The sequence below is a fragment of the Thermobia domestica genome, chromosome 6 (assembly GCF_964235325.1).
Source record: "Thermobia domestica chromosome 6, izTheDome1.hap1.1, whole genome shotgun sequence".
NCBI lineage: Eukaryota > Metazoa > Arthropoda > Insecta > Zygentoma > Lepismatidae > Thermobia > Thermobia domestica.
In genome coordinates, this window is record NC_137459.1 from 157,258,765 (window position 1) to 157,275,443 (window position 16,679).

General features: G+C 35.4%; 1 protein-coding gene across 1 annotated transcript in view; it reads right to left on the reverse strand.

The window, feature by feature from the left end:
- The window catches only part of su(r) (dihydropyrimidine dehydrogenase su(r)), a 293,614-nt gene that overhangs the window by 58,333 nt on the left and 218,602 nt on the right, over positions 1–16,679 (reverse strand). The window contains exons 14-16 of the mRNA XM_081762277.1: positions 12,110–12,230; positions 10,082–10,344; positions 457–636 (exon numbers count right to left, since the gene is read on the reverse strand). Coding sequence (XP_081618403.1) covers positions 457–636; positions 10,082–10,344; positions 12,110–12,230 — 564 coding nt within the window. The remainder of the gene's footprint in view (positions 1–456; positions 637–10,081; positions 10,345–12,109; positions 12,231–16,679) is intronic.

The following is a 16,679-nucleotide window of genomic DNA, read 5'->3' on the forward strand; positions in this document are numbered from 1 at the left end:
AGTTATTTCAAATAAATAGAAACAAGCATACAAGAAATTGAAAATATGACTTCTTTCGAAGCACTTATATATATATATATATATATATATATATATATATATATATATATATATATATATATATATATATATATATATATATATATATATATATATATATATATGTATACATATAAGTCCACGATGAGGAAAGGGGAGGAGAAGGAGCTACTCAAATACATGGCTTTCTTGAAGTATTTACCTTGTTTCTTCTCTCAGCTATGCGTTTTTTCGGGTGGGACAATGTCTCTCTCTACAGACAAGTTTCTTGGGTACAATGTACCATAGAGACTAAACACTTGGAGGCACACGTCCTTTTGTTCCAATGTAGTCGGAGCTAATGACATGTGTACAATATTTCTTAACTGAAAGAGTACTTTATTATAAAAAAAATATGTCAGCAAAATTTTTCGTTACCTTATTAATTACATTTTGTAGAGTAACTATAGGCTTCCCTCGTTGGTGTTTTATCGTTGGCGGTGATTGTCCATCCCAATCTTTCAGCTGTTCCAAACTTTTAAGATATAACAAAGCCTTAAGTCCAGTAACGTAGTCGTCGATAAGTGTGAAATCTTGATTTTGAATAGCACTCCCAACCTATGAAGAAAAATCAAACATTGCATAATGACATTAAGATTTCTATGAGTGAAATAATAAGCAAGTGCATCATATCATCCTAAATGAGTACTGTAGAAGACTATACATATGTACCTTTTTCATAGTATAGTTTACAGTGATCGTCTGGTTCAGCAGTTCTTCATATCTGTTCTTTGTTCGCATAGTTAATAGTTTATTTTGGGTTCAAATGAACGGGGTAGCCAGCAAGTTGTTCTGAAAGGAATGACCTTTCCATTGAACCCAAAGATGTTTTGTTATTTTTACATACTAACAGTAAACCAGAAAGTTTCTTTTACAGTATGAAAGCATTAATAACTCACCATACATACATAAAAACATATTGCACACCAGGGTGCGAAATCGATGGAGAATGGAAGGGGGGGGAGAAGTTCAGCGATCCACATTAATGCCTGACTGTACTTCACACATGAAGTGGCTGCTCGAAAAAGTTCAAATACTCATTGATTATTATTATTATTATTATTATTATTATTATTATTATTATTATTATTATTATTATTATTATTATTATTATTATTATTATCACCATACTAGTAGTAATAGTAATAAATGTCTAAACTAGAGGTCATTGTAATTTAAAATACTTTAATTACGTTATTTATTTATTTAACCTAAATTGGTACACTCATCTACTGCATTAATATACACTTTGGTGCGTATGGTCCAGGGTTAGACTCCCGCGGGATCATAGTCTCGTTGTGTTTACCATCATATTGAATACTGCATTCACGAAAGTAGCGGAATGAGATCTAGAAGTCAGAAATAATACCGCCTGCGAACCTATGTACTAACCAAGCATTAAACGTACCAAGCTGAAGCGCTCCACCTGGCCAGCCATAGATCCCCACGAACTGTAGAGTCAGAGTATAGTGTTTATTATTATTTATGAAATTCCCGTTTCTTCGCTAAGTTTTAAGTGTTCCACTTTGATCGCTCAGATATTCGGTCACCTATGTATCTGTATTGTATTATTAGCAAGAATATGTTATTATAAATAACAGATATGGTTTCAATGCGAGTACTTGAAACCACAACGAAAAGACGCGTTGCGTCAGTGGTAGAGCGCTCATTTCAGGTGGGTGGGATCCCTGGCTGGATCCAGCTCGCGCCAAATTCTATTTGTGGTATATAAACACTGTGTGTGGAGGTTTTCTCGGGATTCTCCCGTTTCGTTTCACTTTCTTAACCCACTATTATCATCCATCTCATCATGACCATCTCCTTTAGCCTTAGTGGATATTCGTAGGCATTTGCTTTCCATCTCCCCCTCCTAGTCTAATATTGGTGTCCTACAGATTTTGGTGAGGGGGAAATGCAAGCATAAAATTTTTGGTGGGGGAAATTCCCCCCGTCCCCCGGGATTTCACACCCTGTTGCACACATGCATACATATTATTATTATTATATTTTCAGTATGTTACTTTGAGCACGTGTGTCTGAGGCTTCACATGTGTGAAGCTTTAATCACAGGTTGGAGGAAATGTATGAATACATTGTTCAATAGTATAGTAATCAAGTCGCAAGTGGGTAGACTCAGCGAAGCAAATGAGAATTCAAAGTGGATAATTAATTTCAGTAGCTTTAAATATTTTAAAGATAACGTAGCTTATTAATATATATATATATATATATATATATATATATATTTGCCATTCTGTAATAAACCTTCTTCATTTGCAGTAAGAATTAAACTAGTTTTATGAACATATGACAGGAAGACCCCATTTGGGTGTGGGCAGGAGATCATTTGGGAGGCCGAAGGCTACACTCTTGGTTTAAATTCAAAGAATACAGCGCATATGCTACTTGCTTTGTTGTGTAGACGCACATCAATAACAAAATGTCTTTGATACGGTAACAAATAGAAGTTTTGGTGTTTCATCTGTGTGTTTATTTTAATTGGCATTTCAAATGAGCGGAACTGAAAAAAAACTGTGTTCGTCACCAGAGTTGTACTAATTTCGGGAATTGTTGTACAATTATTACTGTATTATATGAATTTTTACATTGTTGTAATTTTACATTTCAATATACAACAATCAAATATTGTTACAACTTATAGTTTAATTCAAATTTATAATTAGGATTCACATACGCTCCATATTTCACGGGATCCTCCTTTATTGCAATGTCATGTCCTGGCGTTCCGCTAAAATTCCTCGGGACGCATAATTGTCTTATAGTTTGTGGATTATGCTTAACGTTATCATTCTTGAATTAAAAACACTAATTATTCCTCCCAACATTTCGGCCTGCTGTACATTATAGGTTAAAATTCGGCTTGTCCTAATAAAAACAGTAAAGCAACTTTATGTACTGTATCATCACTATCCATTTTGAAGTACTTAAATTGAAACGATACAGTTTAAGTTGCAATTTTCGTCACAATATTACTGTAGAAATATATACAAGTATTAATGCTCAAATCTAAATGTGGTTACGGCTCCTGTGCTGTCTTGAAATAATTAAACTAAAACAATAGTTTTTAAAGATACGATTAAGTCGGCAAATTGCCTGTACCTAGCGACATCTATTTGCATCAGGTAGACACAGAGTTGCCAATCTCAGAGAACAAAATTAAGGATTTTCGTCTTTAAAATTATCGTATATTGAAAAAAAAATATTGTATGTTTGTTATGCACGTGATAATTGTAGAAACAAGTATAATACTACTAATACTAGCAATAATATATAATAAACTTATCTAGTAATTTTCAGTTTCGAACTCCAAATCGGCCTCGTTTTTAGTTCTTATTAACACAATTCTGAGTAACAACAAGTATTAACGAGTATTTTCACCCCCTCATAAGCGTAATTGAATTTAAATAATGAGTGTAGAGTTACCATTTGCTAATTCTCAAATTGTAATTGGTTTATCTTAGCAGGAATGACTTAAAAACCTCAGTATGCCTGTGTTTTATAATGATTTAATGCATACCTACAAATTTATATGCATAATCAAAAACTAAAAAAAAAAAAAAAAAAAAAAAAGTGTTCGTTCTAAAATTGTCGTATATTCATCTATTATCGCAAGGTGATTATTTTATATAGCTAAGGCTTAAATTTGTCATATATCACGATAAATTTATCGTATGGTTTTCAAGCCTGGGTAGATATGAAGCACAGGTAGCAACACCATTTAGTGTGACTGTTTGTTATAAATTAGCGTGATGTATAGACTGAGATGTTTTCTTTTTTATAATTAGGATATAATTGCCAAGAAATCGATGAGCTATAGCCATAAAAAGTGTCATATCAATTGGCAGTACTGTAATGTTGTGAAAATAGTGCCACTAGCGGACACAGTAATAACTAAGCGTGGTTTGCTTAATATGTCATTAATCTCCTACGGATCAAAATTACCTTTATTACTTTATGTGCACTCAAAATCCTCAAGATAGTGTGTGTTCTCACAGGAAATCTAATTATGAGCAAAGATGTCCCTATTATTCACACCAAAAATGTCCTTTTTTAAAAAATATATATTAGCCCTTATTATTATTGCTTTCGTTCTCTTGTTTTTTAATTATTGTAATAAAATGTTCCAAATGTCACTTAACTTAAAGCTTTCCTCTGTATTCAATGTACTATCAAGTAATTTAATTATATATCAATTTCCACATAATTGTAAGGAATTTCGTTGTTCGGGAGGGAACTAATTACTTTTCCCTCCTTCTGTTTTCGGATAACTTTTGGTGGTCATTGGAACAGCAGAGGTGCATTTACTGGGCGGACACCGTGAATCCCAATCTCTCCCTAAAACTTGTAGAACTCTACATACGATTTTGATTTTAACTTTAGCATTCCTTTCAGCAGCGAGACTATATAAGACGTGGACCTACAGTTTAACGTGGGATCCTAACCACATAAGTTTTTACCAAAAATTGAACTCGTGTCTCCCACGCCAAAAATGAGTACGCTAACCACTCAGCCAGGATGGAGCTCTGGAACTCTACATACATTTGCAGTGTCTTTTTTAAAATTATTTTTCAACAATATACACATTTGTATAGAAATATTCCATAGTTAAGGAACTGAGTAATGAAGTAAATAGCGAAATAGTCAGTATGGTAAAACCTTTTGCAACTTCCAAGGGTGTAACAATTGAAGTGTCCTAAGGAAAGCTTCCAACTGCATACAAGGAATCTTATAGTGCTTTAGCTTACAAAAACCTATTCTGCCTTCCAGAGACAAAGACCGAAAAAATGACCCTTGATCCTTACCAATTCCCTTTAGGTCTGATTATTTTCCCTCCATTTTTGCTACAGTCAGGAGTGGAAATTGAACAATAATATTGCAGTATGCACATGTAAATTTCGTTGTAGATAAATAAAATAGCTTACAATGTAGGAAATTACCGTAATTTTAAATCGCAAATTTGATACATATTCATATATTTAATCTAAAAGGATTTAAAAAGTGACGGATGTAGGAGAAATATCTTACCTACAAATAGACTACAATGATTAATCATCTGCTTTACACAATTTGTTAATTTTCATTGTCGTTGTGAGTGTCCCTAAAACATGTCTTTGCAGTTTATTGGAACCAAAACTAAGGAGTAATATATATAAAACATCGATATCAGCAGAGTAAAAGCCATAATATTTGAAAACATTCTGCTGCTTACCGATAACACGTGATTCATCCAACCTGTTTTTCACATAGGAGGTTGAGAGGAAACTGGTTTTTGTCTTTCTAAAGGAGTTGGAGATTTCAAGAATCAAAGTAAAATCACATTTACTTACAATGTCAATATTAGAACCTTGAAAACCAAAACAGAATTTGGAGTACCGACAAAGATAGTTCGATTACTTAGGCATGTTTAAATAAATTCCAAAATTAATTCCGAGTAGGAAAATTCTTATTCACGAGCTTTTCACGTCGAGAATGACCTGGAACAAGGAGATGCGTTGTCGCCATTATTATTCAACTTTGTTCTAGAGTACGCTATAAGGAAAATAAAAGGTAGCAACCATTAGGGGTGAATGGTATTGACCAGGGTATGGCGTATGCTGGTGATATAAATATAACAGGGGATGATAGGAGAACAATTGAAAGAAAATCAGAGGTCTTATTAAATGCATGCAGGGACATGGGTTTAGAAGTAAACGCAGAGAAAACTAAATACACAGAAGTTCGTCGGCATCATAATGCTGTAAATTATGGATGCGTTAAAATATCAAATAATACTTTCGATAAAGTGGATACTTTCAAATACCTAGGATCAATATTAACAGACGAAAACCATATTCACAAAGAAATTAAATGTCGACTAAAAGTAGGGAATTCGTGTTATTATTCAGTTGAAAATCTTTCGTCGTCGCGAATTCTGTCAAGGAAAATGAAGCTTAAATTATATAAAACGATAATCATTTTATTTTATTTATTTATTTATTTTATTTTTTTTTTCTTTTTGTGCTGTCTGGTTCCGAAATATGGTCGCTTACTCGGAAGGAAGAACGTAAAGTATTTGAGAACAAGATCCTGAGACGAATATTCGGACCCAAGAGGAACGGGAATGGGAAATGGCGGAAACTTCATAACAAGGAACAGCACAATTTATACCATTTACCAAACGTTGTTAGTGTCATCAAGTCTAGGAGACTTAAGTGGGCAGGCCATGTAGCCAGAAGGAAAAAAATGAAATGAAATCTTTGAGTTTTACGTCCCACGGTTATGCCGGTTAGGCTAAAGGAGACGGTGATGATGTGTAATGAATGAAATGGTGGAATGAAGAAAGTGGGAGGAAACGGGAGAACCCCGAGAAAACTCACGCACACGGTGTTTGTCCACCACAAAGTTCACTTGGCGGGGGCTGGGATCGAACCCGGAACCCCTAGCACCAGAGGTGAACGCTCTACCACTGAGCCACCGCGGCCCCTTAGCCCAAACACCTGAAGGAAGCTCCCCCCACGCTGCTTAACAAATTGGCCTCGCGATACACAGCGAGCCTCAAGACGGGATATATCCCCTCCTCCTGGAAAAAAGCCGAAACAATCATTATACCCAAGCCAGGAAAGCCAAAGAGCAGCTCCAAAAGCTACAGACCATATCCCTAACATCAACCATCTCGAAACTCATGGAAAAAATCTTGGTAAATAGAATGCACAAATATTTCAATACGAGCAAACAACTTACACCAAACCAGGCAGGATTCCGGCCTCAATACTCCACAATAGACCAAGTCCTCCATATCTATAACGATATGGAAATAGCTCTTCGAAAAAGGCTCAGAGGGGGGCAGCATTCCTGGACCTCACCGGCGCCTTCGACGCGGTGTGGCATGACGGACTGCTGAACAAAATCACAGATTTCAACCTACCTACAAGCATTATCAGATGGACAAACAATTTTCTCAGCAATAGAACCGCCCAAATTAGAATAAACAACCAACTCTCTGAAACCTTCTCAGTGGACAGGAGAGTCCCCCAAGGATCAACTATAGCCCCTCTCCTCTACATCATGTACGTCAATGACACACCAGTACAACAGCACCTCAACACCAACCTCGGCCTGTTTGCTGACAATACGGCATACTGGACCTCCGGCAAAGCGGTTACATACATCCTGAAAAATCTCCAGACCCAAATCGCCTATTTCCAAGCCTGGTGTGAGAAATGGAAATTAGACTTGAACCCTACGAAAACTCAAATCATCCTTTTCTACCCTGCAACAAACCACAGAGGCATTTTCATCGACCTAAAAAGAACCATCAAAATAGGAGACCAATACATTCACCCCAAACCAACCGCACAATACCTAGGTATCACCATAGACAGCAAACTCACACTCCAAGAGCACATCAAACAGCTAAGGAAGAAGGCAATACGCACTACACTTGCCCTCCTCCCTCTAACCAGAACCGGATACCTCGAAGAAGAAAACAAGCGATACCTATACAAAACAGCAATAAGACCCCTGCTCATCTATGGACACCCCATCTTTTCACGCAACAATATAGAAGACATTGCCAGAGCAGAAAGATACTGGATACGACGAAGGTACAAGGCCTTCAATGAAACAAAGGAACAACTATACCGGCTGGCGAAACTGGACCCCATAGACCAAGAAATTCAAACACTGAACAAGAACTACAGCCAACAACTAAGAAACAAACCATTCTACGAAGATCACTTTCAGAAATACGAAAGAAGAAACGACAACAATAGCAACACAACCTTACAAAACATCCTATCCCTTACCTAGCAAGAAATAATAATAACAATAAAAATAATAATAATAAAAATAATAAAAAAGTGAGACTCACGACGCCCGTCGAAATACACTAACATACAAAATGACCACATTAGACACAAAAGACGAACTCTCACACGAAAACAACCCACAAAGAAGAACACGAAAAACACAAACATAATAAAATCACACACAACAAAGAAGAACTCACACAAATAAAACAGCTCACACATGTAACAGAAGGAGAACACAACAATAAAACCATACCACAAAGAAGAACTAGAATATAAAAGCAAAACAGAATAAACACCATACAACAAAGAACACAAAAATTAAATCAAAACACAGATCAGCAAACAAGGAACAGATATATATATGTATGTGCAGTATATGTTTTAATACTATTAAAAAAACGATAAAATATATATAAAAAATAAAAATAAAAATAATAAACAAATAAAATTTAAAAAAAATAAAAAATAAAAATAATAAAAAATAATAAAATAAATAAATAAATAAATAAATAAATAAATAAAATAAAATTTTAAAAAAAATCCAAAGCTCTTAAATTCAAAGAAAAACATCAAAACATAAAAACAACCTCCATCCTTCCTCGATAGGCAAAACACTCCAGTAGCTAAATAACACCAGACAAAACTCACCACTGACGAGACAAACAGGCCTTGCATCCTGCCCGGACACCTGGCTTCCGTTCTGCGCACTGTCGTTTCTGTGGGACATGCTGGCTCACTGCACAAACTTTTATTCAAACAAATAATGTACCTACACTGGACAAAGCAGCCTACGACTGGACGTCCTTTCATCTCCACAGTGAGATGATAAACAGACTCTTTTGCTTGCTTTGCTTGCTTGCGAGAACACTAACACGTGATCAATGATTGCCAAAATGAATCTAACTTCCCTCAACGATATCGGACAAGGTACCTACTGAGCCCACATGTGTAGTGAACCAAGAGGGAACATTCCTTACAAAAATAAATAAATTTCACGTTCTTTCTTCAGTGGAGGACGAGCTCGTGCTAAGCCAAGCAGCTAAACACGACAGGGTCAATGATTACCAAAAAATAATTCTATTTCCTTCTATTATTAAACGAAGCACGTGCATGGCCAAAAGAGGACTATCCTTCCTAAAAATCAGAGGAAAACAAAAGACACACACTAAATACTATTGGAAGAGGAAGAACACGACATGTGCTCAATGATTACCAAACTTTTACCCTACTCTCTTGTATTATATCAAACGAGGTACATGCTGAGTCAGAAGCGGACTAGCCTTCCTAAAGTCAAGGGAAAACCAAGGACACTCACTAAATACTATCAAAAGAGGGAGAACACAACACGTACTCAATGATTCCCAGAAATTTACCTACTTCTTTCATTATATCAAAAGAGGAACGTGCTGGACCAGAAACAGCTGTCCCTCCTAAAGTCAAAGTGAGACCAAACGCCCACTAAATGCTATCAAAAAAGGGAGAACATGACACAACGTCAATAATTCCTATATATAAAAAAGTAATTCTATTCCCCTCTACCATATCAAAAAGGTACCTGGTGGGACAAAAAATCTACACGGGAGCAAAAACGTTCATTGAAGAGCCCAACAACCCTAAAAATCATCTTTGGTGCCAGATTTGGTTCCTTATGTAGAGGGAAACAGCACTGGATTTTTTCGCTCACTCGCATGATTTTGTACACAAACTCGGCCGTAACTACGAGTATGTTCGAGATAAAAGCGATGTTTATCGCTAAATATCACTAGTGGTGCTTCCCGATTACCTTCAAACTACCAGTAGCATATTTTTTACAGATATTATTTTCAACCTGCCCTTCATGGTAGCCGCAGCATGGCATCTAGAGAAGCACATTCTATGCTACAGATTTCGGTCGAACATAGAAGTTCTTACCTGTGTTACTACCAGCATTTTATAGCGTTTTGGAACAAAACTCCACCAAAAAGGAAGAATTCTGGGATGCACGACTTCGTAACAGCCAGATTGTAACATCTTGGCTTAGGTAGTCCATTGCCATGAGCCTATTCAAATACATGCGAAACCAAAAATTTACACATAAGGAGTTCTACGTTGATCAACCTATTCATTTGTGTTCCAAATCGAATTCTTTCTACGAGTTTGCTTTTGTTGAAACAGAATTTTCCAAGAAGTAACTCAAAAATTACATTTCATACCTGCAAAAGAGAAGCACCAGCTTGTAAGAACTGGAGCCCAACTTCAGCTGAATCTATGCCTCCTATACCCATTATAGGAAAGCCTGGTAAAGCATTAGCTATAGAAGACACGGCTCTTAAACCCATCGGTCGTGTGGCATTTCCAGACACACCACCATAAGTAGTCAACTTTTCTTTTCCAACAGCTGGCCAAGCTGTAGCATCAGCTTTAAGTCCCATTAAACCTTGTACAGTGTTGATAGCCGAAACACCATCAGCTCCTCCTGGCAATGAGAAAAAGTTATTGTAAATATCAAGCAACTTCACTAAGCAAATGACTAATTCCTTTCATTACGTCGGTGAAGAACATTTAATTAAAATCAAATTGTGAAACTTAAAGAAAAACTAAAATGTCTCCGAGACAGTGAGAAGTTTGCTTTAGCTTTTACTATTTCCATGTCTTTCTGTCATTTTTAATTTAAAGTTTGCTACCCTATTTAAAATACACACACACACACACACACATATATATATATATATATATATATATATATATACTTACTATGTGATCAAAAGTATCCGGACACCTGGCTGAAAATGACTTACAATTTTGTGGCGCCCTCCATCGGTAATGCTGGAGTTCAATATGGTGTTGGCCCACCCTTAGCCTTGATGACAGCTTCCACTCTCGCAGGCATACTTTCAATCAGGTGCTGGAAGGTTTCTTGGAGAATGGCAGCCCATTTTTCACGGAGTGCTGAACTGAGGAGAGGTATCGATGTAGGTTGGTGAGGCCTGGCACGAAGTCGGCGTTCCAAAACATCCCAAAGGTGTTATATAGGATTCAAGTCAGGACTCTGTGCAGGCCAGTCCATTACAGGGATGTTATGGTGGTGTAACCACTCCCCCACAGGCCGTGCAGTATGATCAGGTGCTCCATCGTGTTGAAAGATGCAATCGCCATCCCCGAGTTGCTCTTCAACAGTGGGAATAAATAAGGCGCTTAAAGCATCAATGTAGGCCTGCGCTGTGAGAGTGCCACGCAAAACAACAAGGGGTGCAAGTCCCCTCCAAGAAAAACACGACCACACCATAACATCACCAACTCCTAATTTTACTGTTGGCACTGACAGATGACGTTCACCGGGCATTCGCCATACCCACACCCTGCCATCGGATCGCCACATTGTGTACCGTGATTCGTCACTCCACACAACGTTTTTCTACTGTTCAATCATCCAATTTTACACTCCTCACACCAAGCGAGGCGTCGTTTGGCATTTACCTGCGTGATGTGTGGCTTATGAGCAGCCGCTCGGCCATGAAATTCAGGTTTTTCACCTCATGCCTAACTGTCATAGTACTTGGAGTGGATCCTGATGCAGTTTGGAATTCCTATGTGATGGTCTGGATAGATGTCTGCCTATTACACTTTACGACCCTCTTCAACTGTCGGCGGTCTCTGTCAGTCATCAGACGAGGTCGGCCTGTACGCTTTTGTGCTGTACGTGTCCCTTCACGTTTCTACTTCACTATCACATCAGACACAGTGGACCTAGGGATGTTTAGGAGTGTGGAAATCTCGCGTACAGACTTCTGACATAAGTAACACCCAATCACCTGACCACGTTCGAAGTCCGTGAGTTCCGCGGAGCGCCCCATTCTGCTTTCTCACGATGTCTAATGAATACTGAGGTCGCTGATAATAAGTACCTGGCAGTAGGTGGCAGTACAATGCACCTAATATGAAAAACGTATGTTTTGGGGGTGTCCGGATACTTTTGATCACATAGTATATATATGTATATATATATATATCTTTAATTGCCTGAAGAAGTTTTGAGTGCTGGTAATTTCTAAACGTTTGACCTATAAACCATTGAGCATAAATAATATTGATTATTTTTATTCTGAAAAATGAAATATCGTTTTGCAAATAAAATTAATTGAAATTCACGAATAATTGGACTACAACAAATAAGCAAAGGTGTCGATTCTTTTCTGATTATCCAATTCTCTCCAGCAATAAGTAAGTATTCTGAAACTTACCTTCATAGGCTGCTCTAGCAATAGAAACAATGTCTGTGATATTTGGAGTCAGTTTAATAAATACAGGAATCTTGACAGCTGCTTTCGCCCATCTAGTTATATTTCGGACTAATTGTGGATGCTAGTAAATAAACATAATAAATGGTAATTTCCTTTATTCATCAAAGAACAACAAGTAATTAGATTTTTCAATATTACACATTTATATTTAATAACTTATAATTAATCAGTCAATTAAATCCACTTTATAATATTTTCAAAAAAAAAAAAGAAAAAAAAGAAAAAAAAGAACGTAGCCAAAAAATGTACGCCAAGTTTTTACAGATCTGTCCTTACATTCTGAAAATGACTCCCTATGTGGGAAAAAAAAGTTCTTGTTTTCTATTTGTCAAAGGCCTTCGATAAATGTGTATTACCTTCCTTCCTTCCAAGTAAAAATTGGTAAGCATTTTCGCTTGTCTGGTGGCTAGCACGTCTATCTTTGGTGCATGGAGTTCCGGGCTAGATTCCCAGTGGGAGAACGTCGAACGCATTATAGTGGTAAAAATCCAACTTTAAATCGTAGGTGACGTCTTATAGACCTTTTCTGTTGACAAAATACGTAAATATAAATCAATGAACCCATAAAAATTTTCTAAATACCACTTGCTACTATGTATTGCGTTTCCGCCAGAATATTTATATGCATAACATTTATAGCAACCTACTATGGCAATAGTTAGCGAGAAACTTCTTTAACTTCTTTTCCAACGAAAACATCCATCAATAAAATGAAAGTTAGCTAACCTGATATTATTATAAGTTTGAAATTAAGTTTGATCATTCGTGAAATTATAGAAATTATAAAGAAATTATATGTGATAAAGACTAGGACGTTTATCTATTTAAGAGTGGTCTTTAGCAGCGTCTCGAACTTCGTTAATAATTTATTGATGAAAGTGACACTACAGCCAAAGCTTTAAATTGGTCACATAAAAGAAAGGAAAAAGGACACATGAGTAAGCAAGTTGTAAAAATATATTGCACAAAATTTAAAAACATACACCATAATAAATAATTTATACAAGAAGCACCATAAAGAAATAATTTATAGAACCCAAAATATATGTTAATTTTAAGACCACAGTACTTACATAGACTTTTCTAAACAAAAATTTAATAATTTGACATTAATTTAATTACAAAAATTGTATATAATAATGATTATTCTTTACTCATTATTGAGGAAAATAACATACAACTAAAGCCTTCAATTAATCAGTTCAAAATACGAAAAGAAAGATATATGACTAAGAAATCATGGACAAATATTCTACAAAATTAGAAACATCATAAAATAACAATTAATAAAACACAAAACTTAGGTAGAAATTGAGAACTCAATATTCTATATAAATATAGTATTGCCCTAAAAATATCTTTTCATTAGTAATACTCTTGATATATTATTTTTTAATTTGAGGAAATTGTTGACTAAAAATATGAAGTACTTTAATTTTTTGTTTATCCTTTTAATATTATATATTGGAGTACCAACCAAATTATAGTTACAAGATAAAAGTCGAAAATTTATAGGGTTATGAAATGGAGTTCTGATGTACAACAAATTGATGAGATCAATATTACCATGAATTGTATTGTGGATAAATTTGACCTGCTGTAATTTCTTTTATTTCAACGAGGGAAATTAAATTGAGTTTCGAAACAATTGTATCATTGCTTAAGGTATTAAATTTAATTTTAAATCAATGCCAAGCCAAGAATGAAGTTTGAATACAGAGGTTGTTCAGCCTACGTTTGGCCGATTTCGTTCCTTCCCCCTCCCGGGCAGAATGGACTCACCCGACCTGGCTCGTGGCGTCCTGCAGTGTTGTGCAGTGGCTTCCTGGGAACGGAGTTGTTTTTTTCCACGCGGACGACAATAACGCACAAAACAGGACCATTGTTGTGAGTGTTGTGTTAAATTTGTTTCAAAGTGTGTGGGTTTCCGCTCTGTGACCAAAATGCCATCCAAACTAAGCCGGTTTTGGGAAGGCTATGTTGCGGCTCTTTATGACGCCCACTTTAGTGTTTCTGTCATTAGAAAACAGTGCAAGAAGAATGGAATGAAAAATGTTATTAAAAAGTACAAGGGCAACGAAGCTCCACCATTTGGATCACCAACGAAGTTGCCTAGGAAGCGGGAATGCACCAAAGCCACCTCCATCATGCAGAGGAAACTTCGCAAAATGGCAATGCAAGAAAATCCGCCAACACAAAGGTGTATGGCTAATCGTCTTGACGTGTCTTTGGGGACTGTGGGCCGGACGTTACACCATCAACTCAAGCTGGAAAAAGTCATGAAAGCTCGCGGCCATCTTCTCACGGATGCCCACCAAAAGGAACGAAAGTGTAACGCCCGGAAGCTGTACGAACGGCATCTGGCAAAACGAAGGTGGATGTACGTCGTAACGCTCGATGAAGCATGGATTTACCTTTCCGACTGCGGCAAACAGAGAGCCATCATGTACCGAGAGAAAGGCGCCAAGAACTTCAGAAGGTGGGTCCGTGTCTGTAAAGAATCCTTCCCAAAAGGATCCATGTTCGTTACTGGCTACTGTTACTGAGGTAAACTGAAAATTATTAAAGAGTTTTAGAGATATAAAAAACAAAAAAAGTTCATTTGAAAAAAAAAAGTGATGAGAAATTTTATCATATGTGTAATGTGAGGTCACATTTGGAATAGTGTACAGTTGTCTGGAATAGTGAAACTGGATATTTTAGTAAGTTTATGGAATCAGTTCAAAATACTTCCTTAACTTGGCTAAGACGGAAATTTAAAGCATTAAAGGAAATCAGCTTGTGAAATGTCAGAAAGGATTTGAATCTTGAACTTCTGACATTCGTTGTTTCTTTGACTTAAATTTTTTTCACAAGGTTCTTTAAGGTGATTTTGTTTTAGGAAACTTTCTGTTAATAAGAGTTCCCTGTATATAAAAAAATGGTCACTAAGAATTTGTTTACAAAATCTTGCATTTATAATAATATTGCAAATAAATTTTATTCTGTATTAGGTTGGTTTCAAGAGAACTTCAATAAGGTTCTTTTTCAATCTTTTAATTGCTTAAATAATTTATGTTTTTTAAAAATGTTTTTCTGAGTATTCTAAGTATTCTCTCAAGTTGGTGCCATTTATATAATATGTATTTAACTTTGGTAATGTTAGGATCGTTTTCTTTTTTTTATTTTCTATTTTCTTCTTTTACTTTAGACTTAGGACCGAAGTTACGTTTTCGTATTTTATGGTTTAACTGGTTTCAAATGAAATACTGTCTTTTGTTTAAACTTAGGTCTTGTGGACCTGTTTACTTTTACTCGATGATTTGATTTTGTAATAGAAACTATATTTTCTGTTTTATATATACATATAATTGATTTTTATGATTTTTTCTTTAATACTTTGTAAACTTTTTCAACAATATTGTGAATGACGATGTATTTTGTTTAGTTTATAACAGATATTACATGTTTGCTTTTTATAACTCATTCTTTTTAATGTTTTGTAATTTATTTTGTTAATATTATGTATGAGAAGATTTCTTTTATACTTTAGCATAACGTTTGTGTTCTACTTGCATGGAGCATGCGTTTGTAAATCCTTTTTTTTTTTTTTTTTTTTTTTTTGCTCCTTTCCTTTGGCGTACTTGCGGCAGTAATGCTGTTTGTTTCCAACAAACATATTAAAAATTTAGAATTATTATTATTATTATTATTATTATTATTATTATTATTATTATTATTATTATTATTATTATTATTATTATTATTTATTATTATTATTATTATCATTATTATTATTATTGATTCCTGAATTTTACTTCCCTTCCATTTACAGAAAAGTTTCTGCGTCCCTGTCTATAACTGTTATTTGTTGTTGTAATAAATTTACGACCGTGTCTTGCTAACGAAGTATCACAATCATTGTAAGTACTTTGCTCTCACATGCAGCCCACTTGTCACAATATTATAAGCTTCTACATACCATAGTTTGCTGCTGGTTAAAAGAAAGACACCCTTAATATTGTACATACATGTTCATATTCTTCGTACCCTTCCTTCTTTATATTTCACTATATCTTTTATCACGTCACTTAGAATACTATTTCTAATCAAAAATAGTCTAATCGGTTTCTTTTCTTTTTCTTAAAAAAATCTCCAGTACTCTTTTTTTCTCCGGATTTTGGTAATATTTTCTCATTGATTTTTCATTATATCTAGCCATTTTTCTCAATACTCAAATTTAGAATGGCTCAAGTCACTTTTATTTCCTCTTTCTTAATGTCGACGTTTCTTCCTCGTGTAGTACAATATTCCTCACAAAATATTTCATAAGTAGCATATTTTCCTTACTTAACAACATCCAAAGTGCGCTTTATTTCTTCCTAAAGGCTCATTCTGAATTACTTTTCTTTTCTTTCATTTTCTACTTAGTATTAAAGTGCATAGTAAATCTTATCTTCAATCTAACGGTCAAGTATGTTGCGAACGACGAGGAATACTCTGTAAATATGTATTTTCCATAATGTTTTCC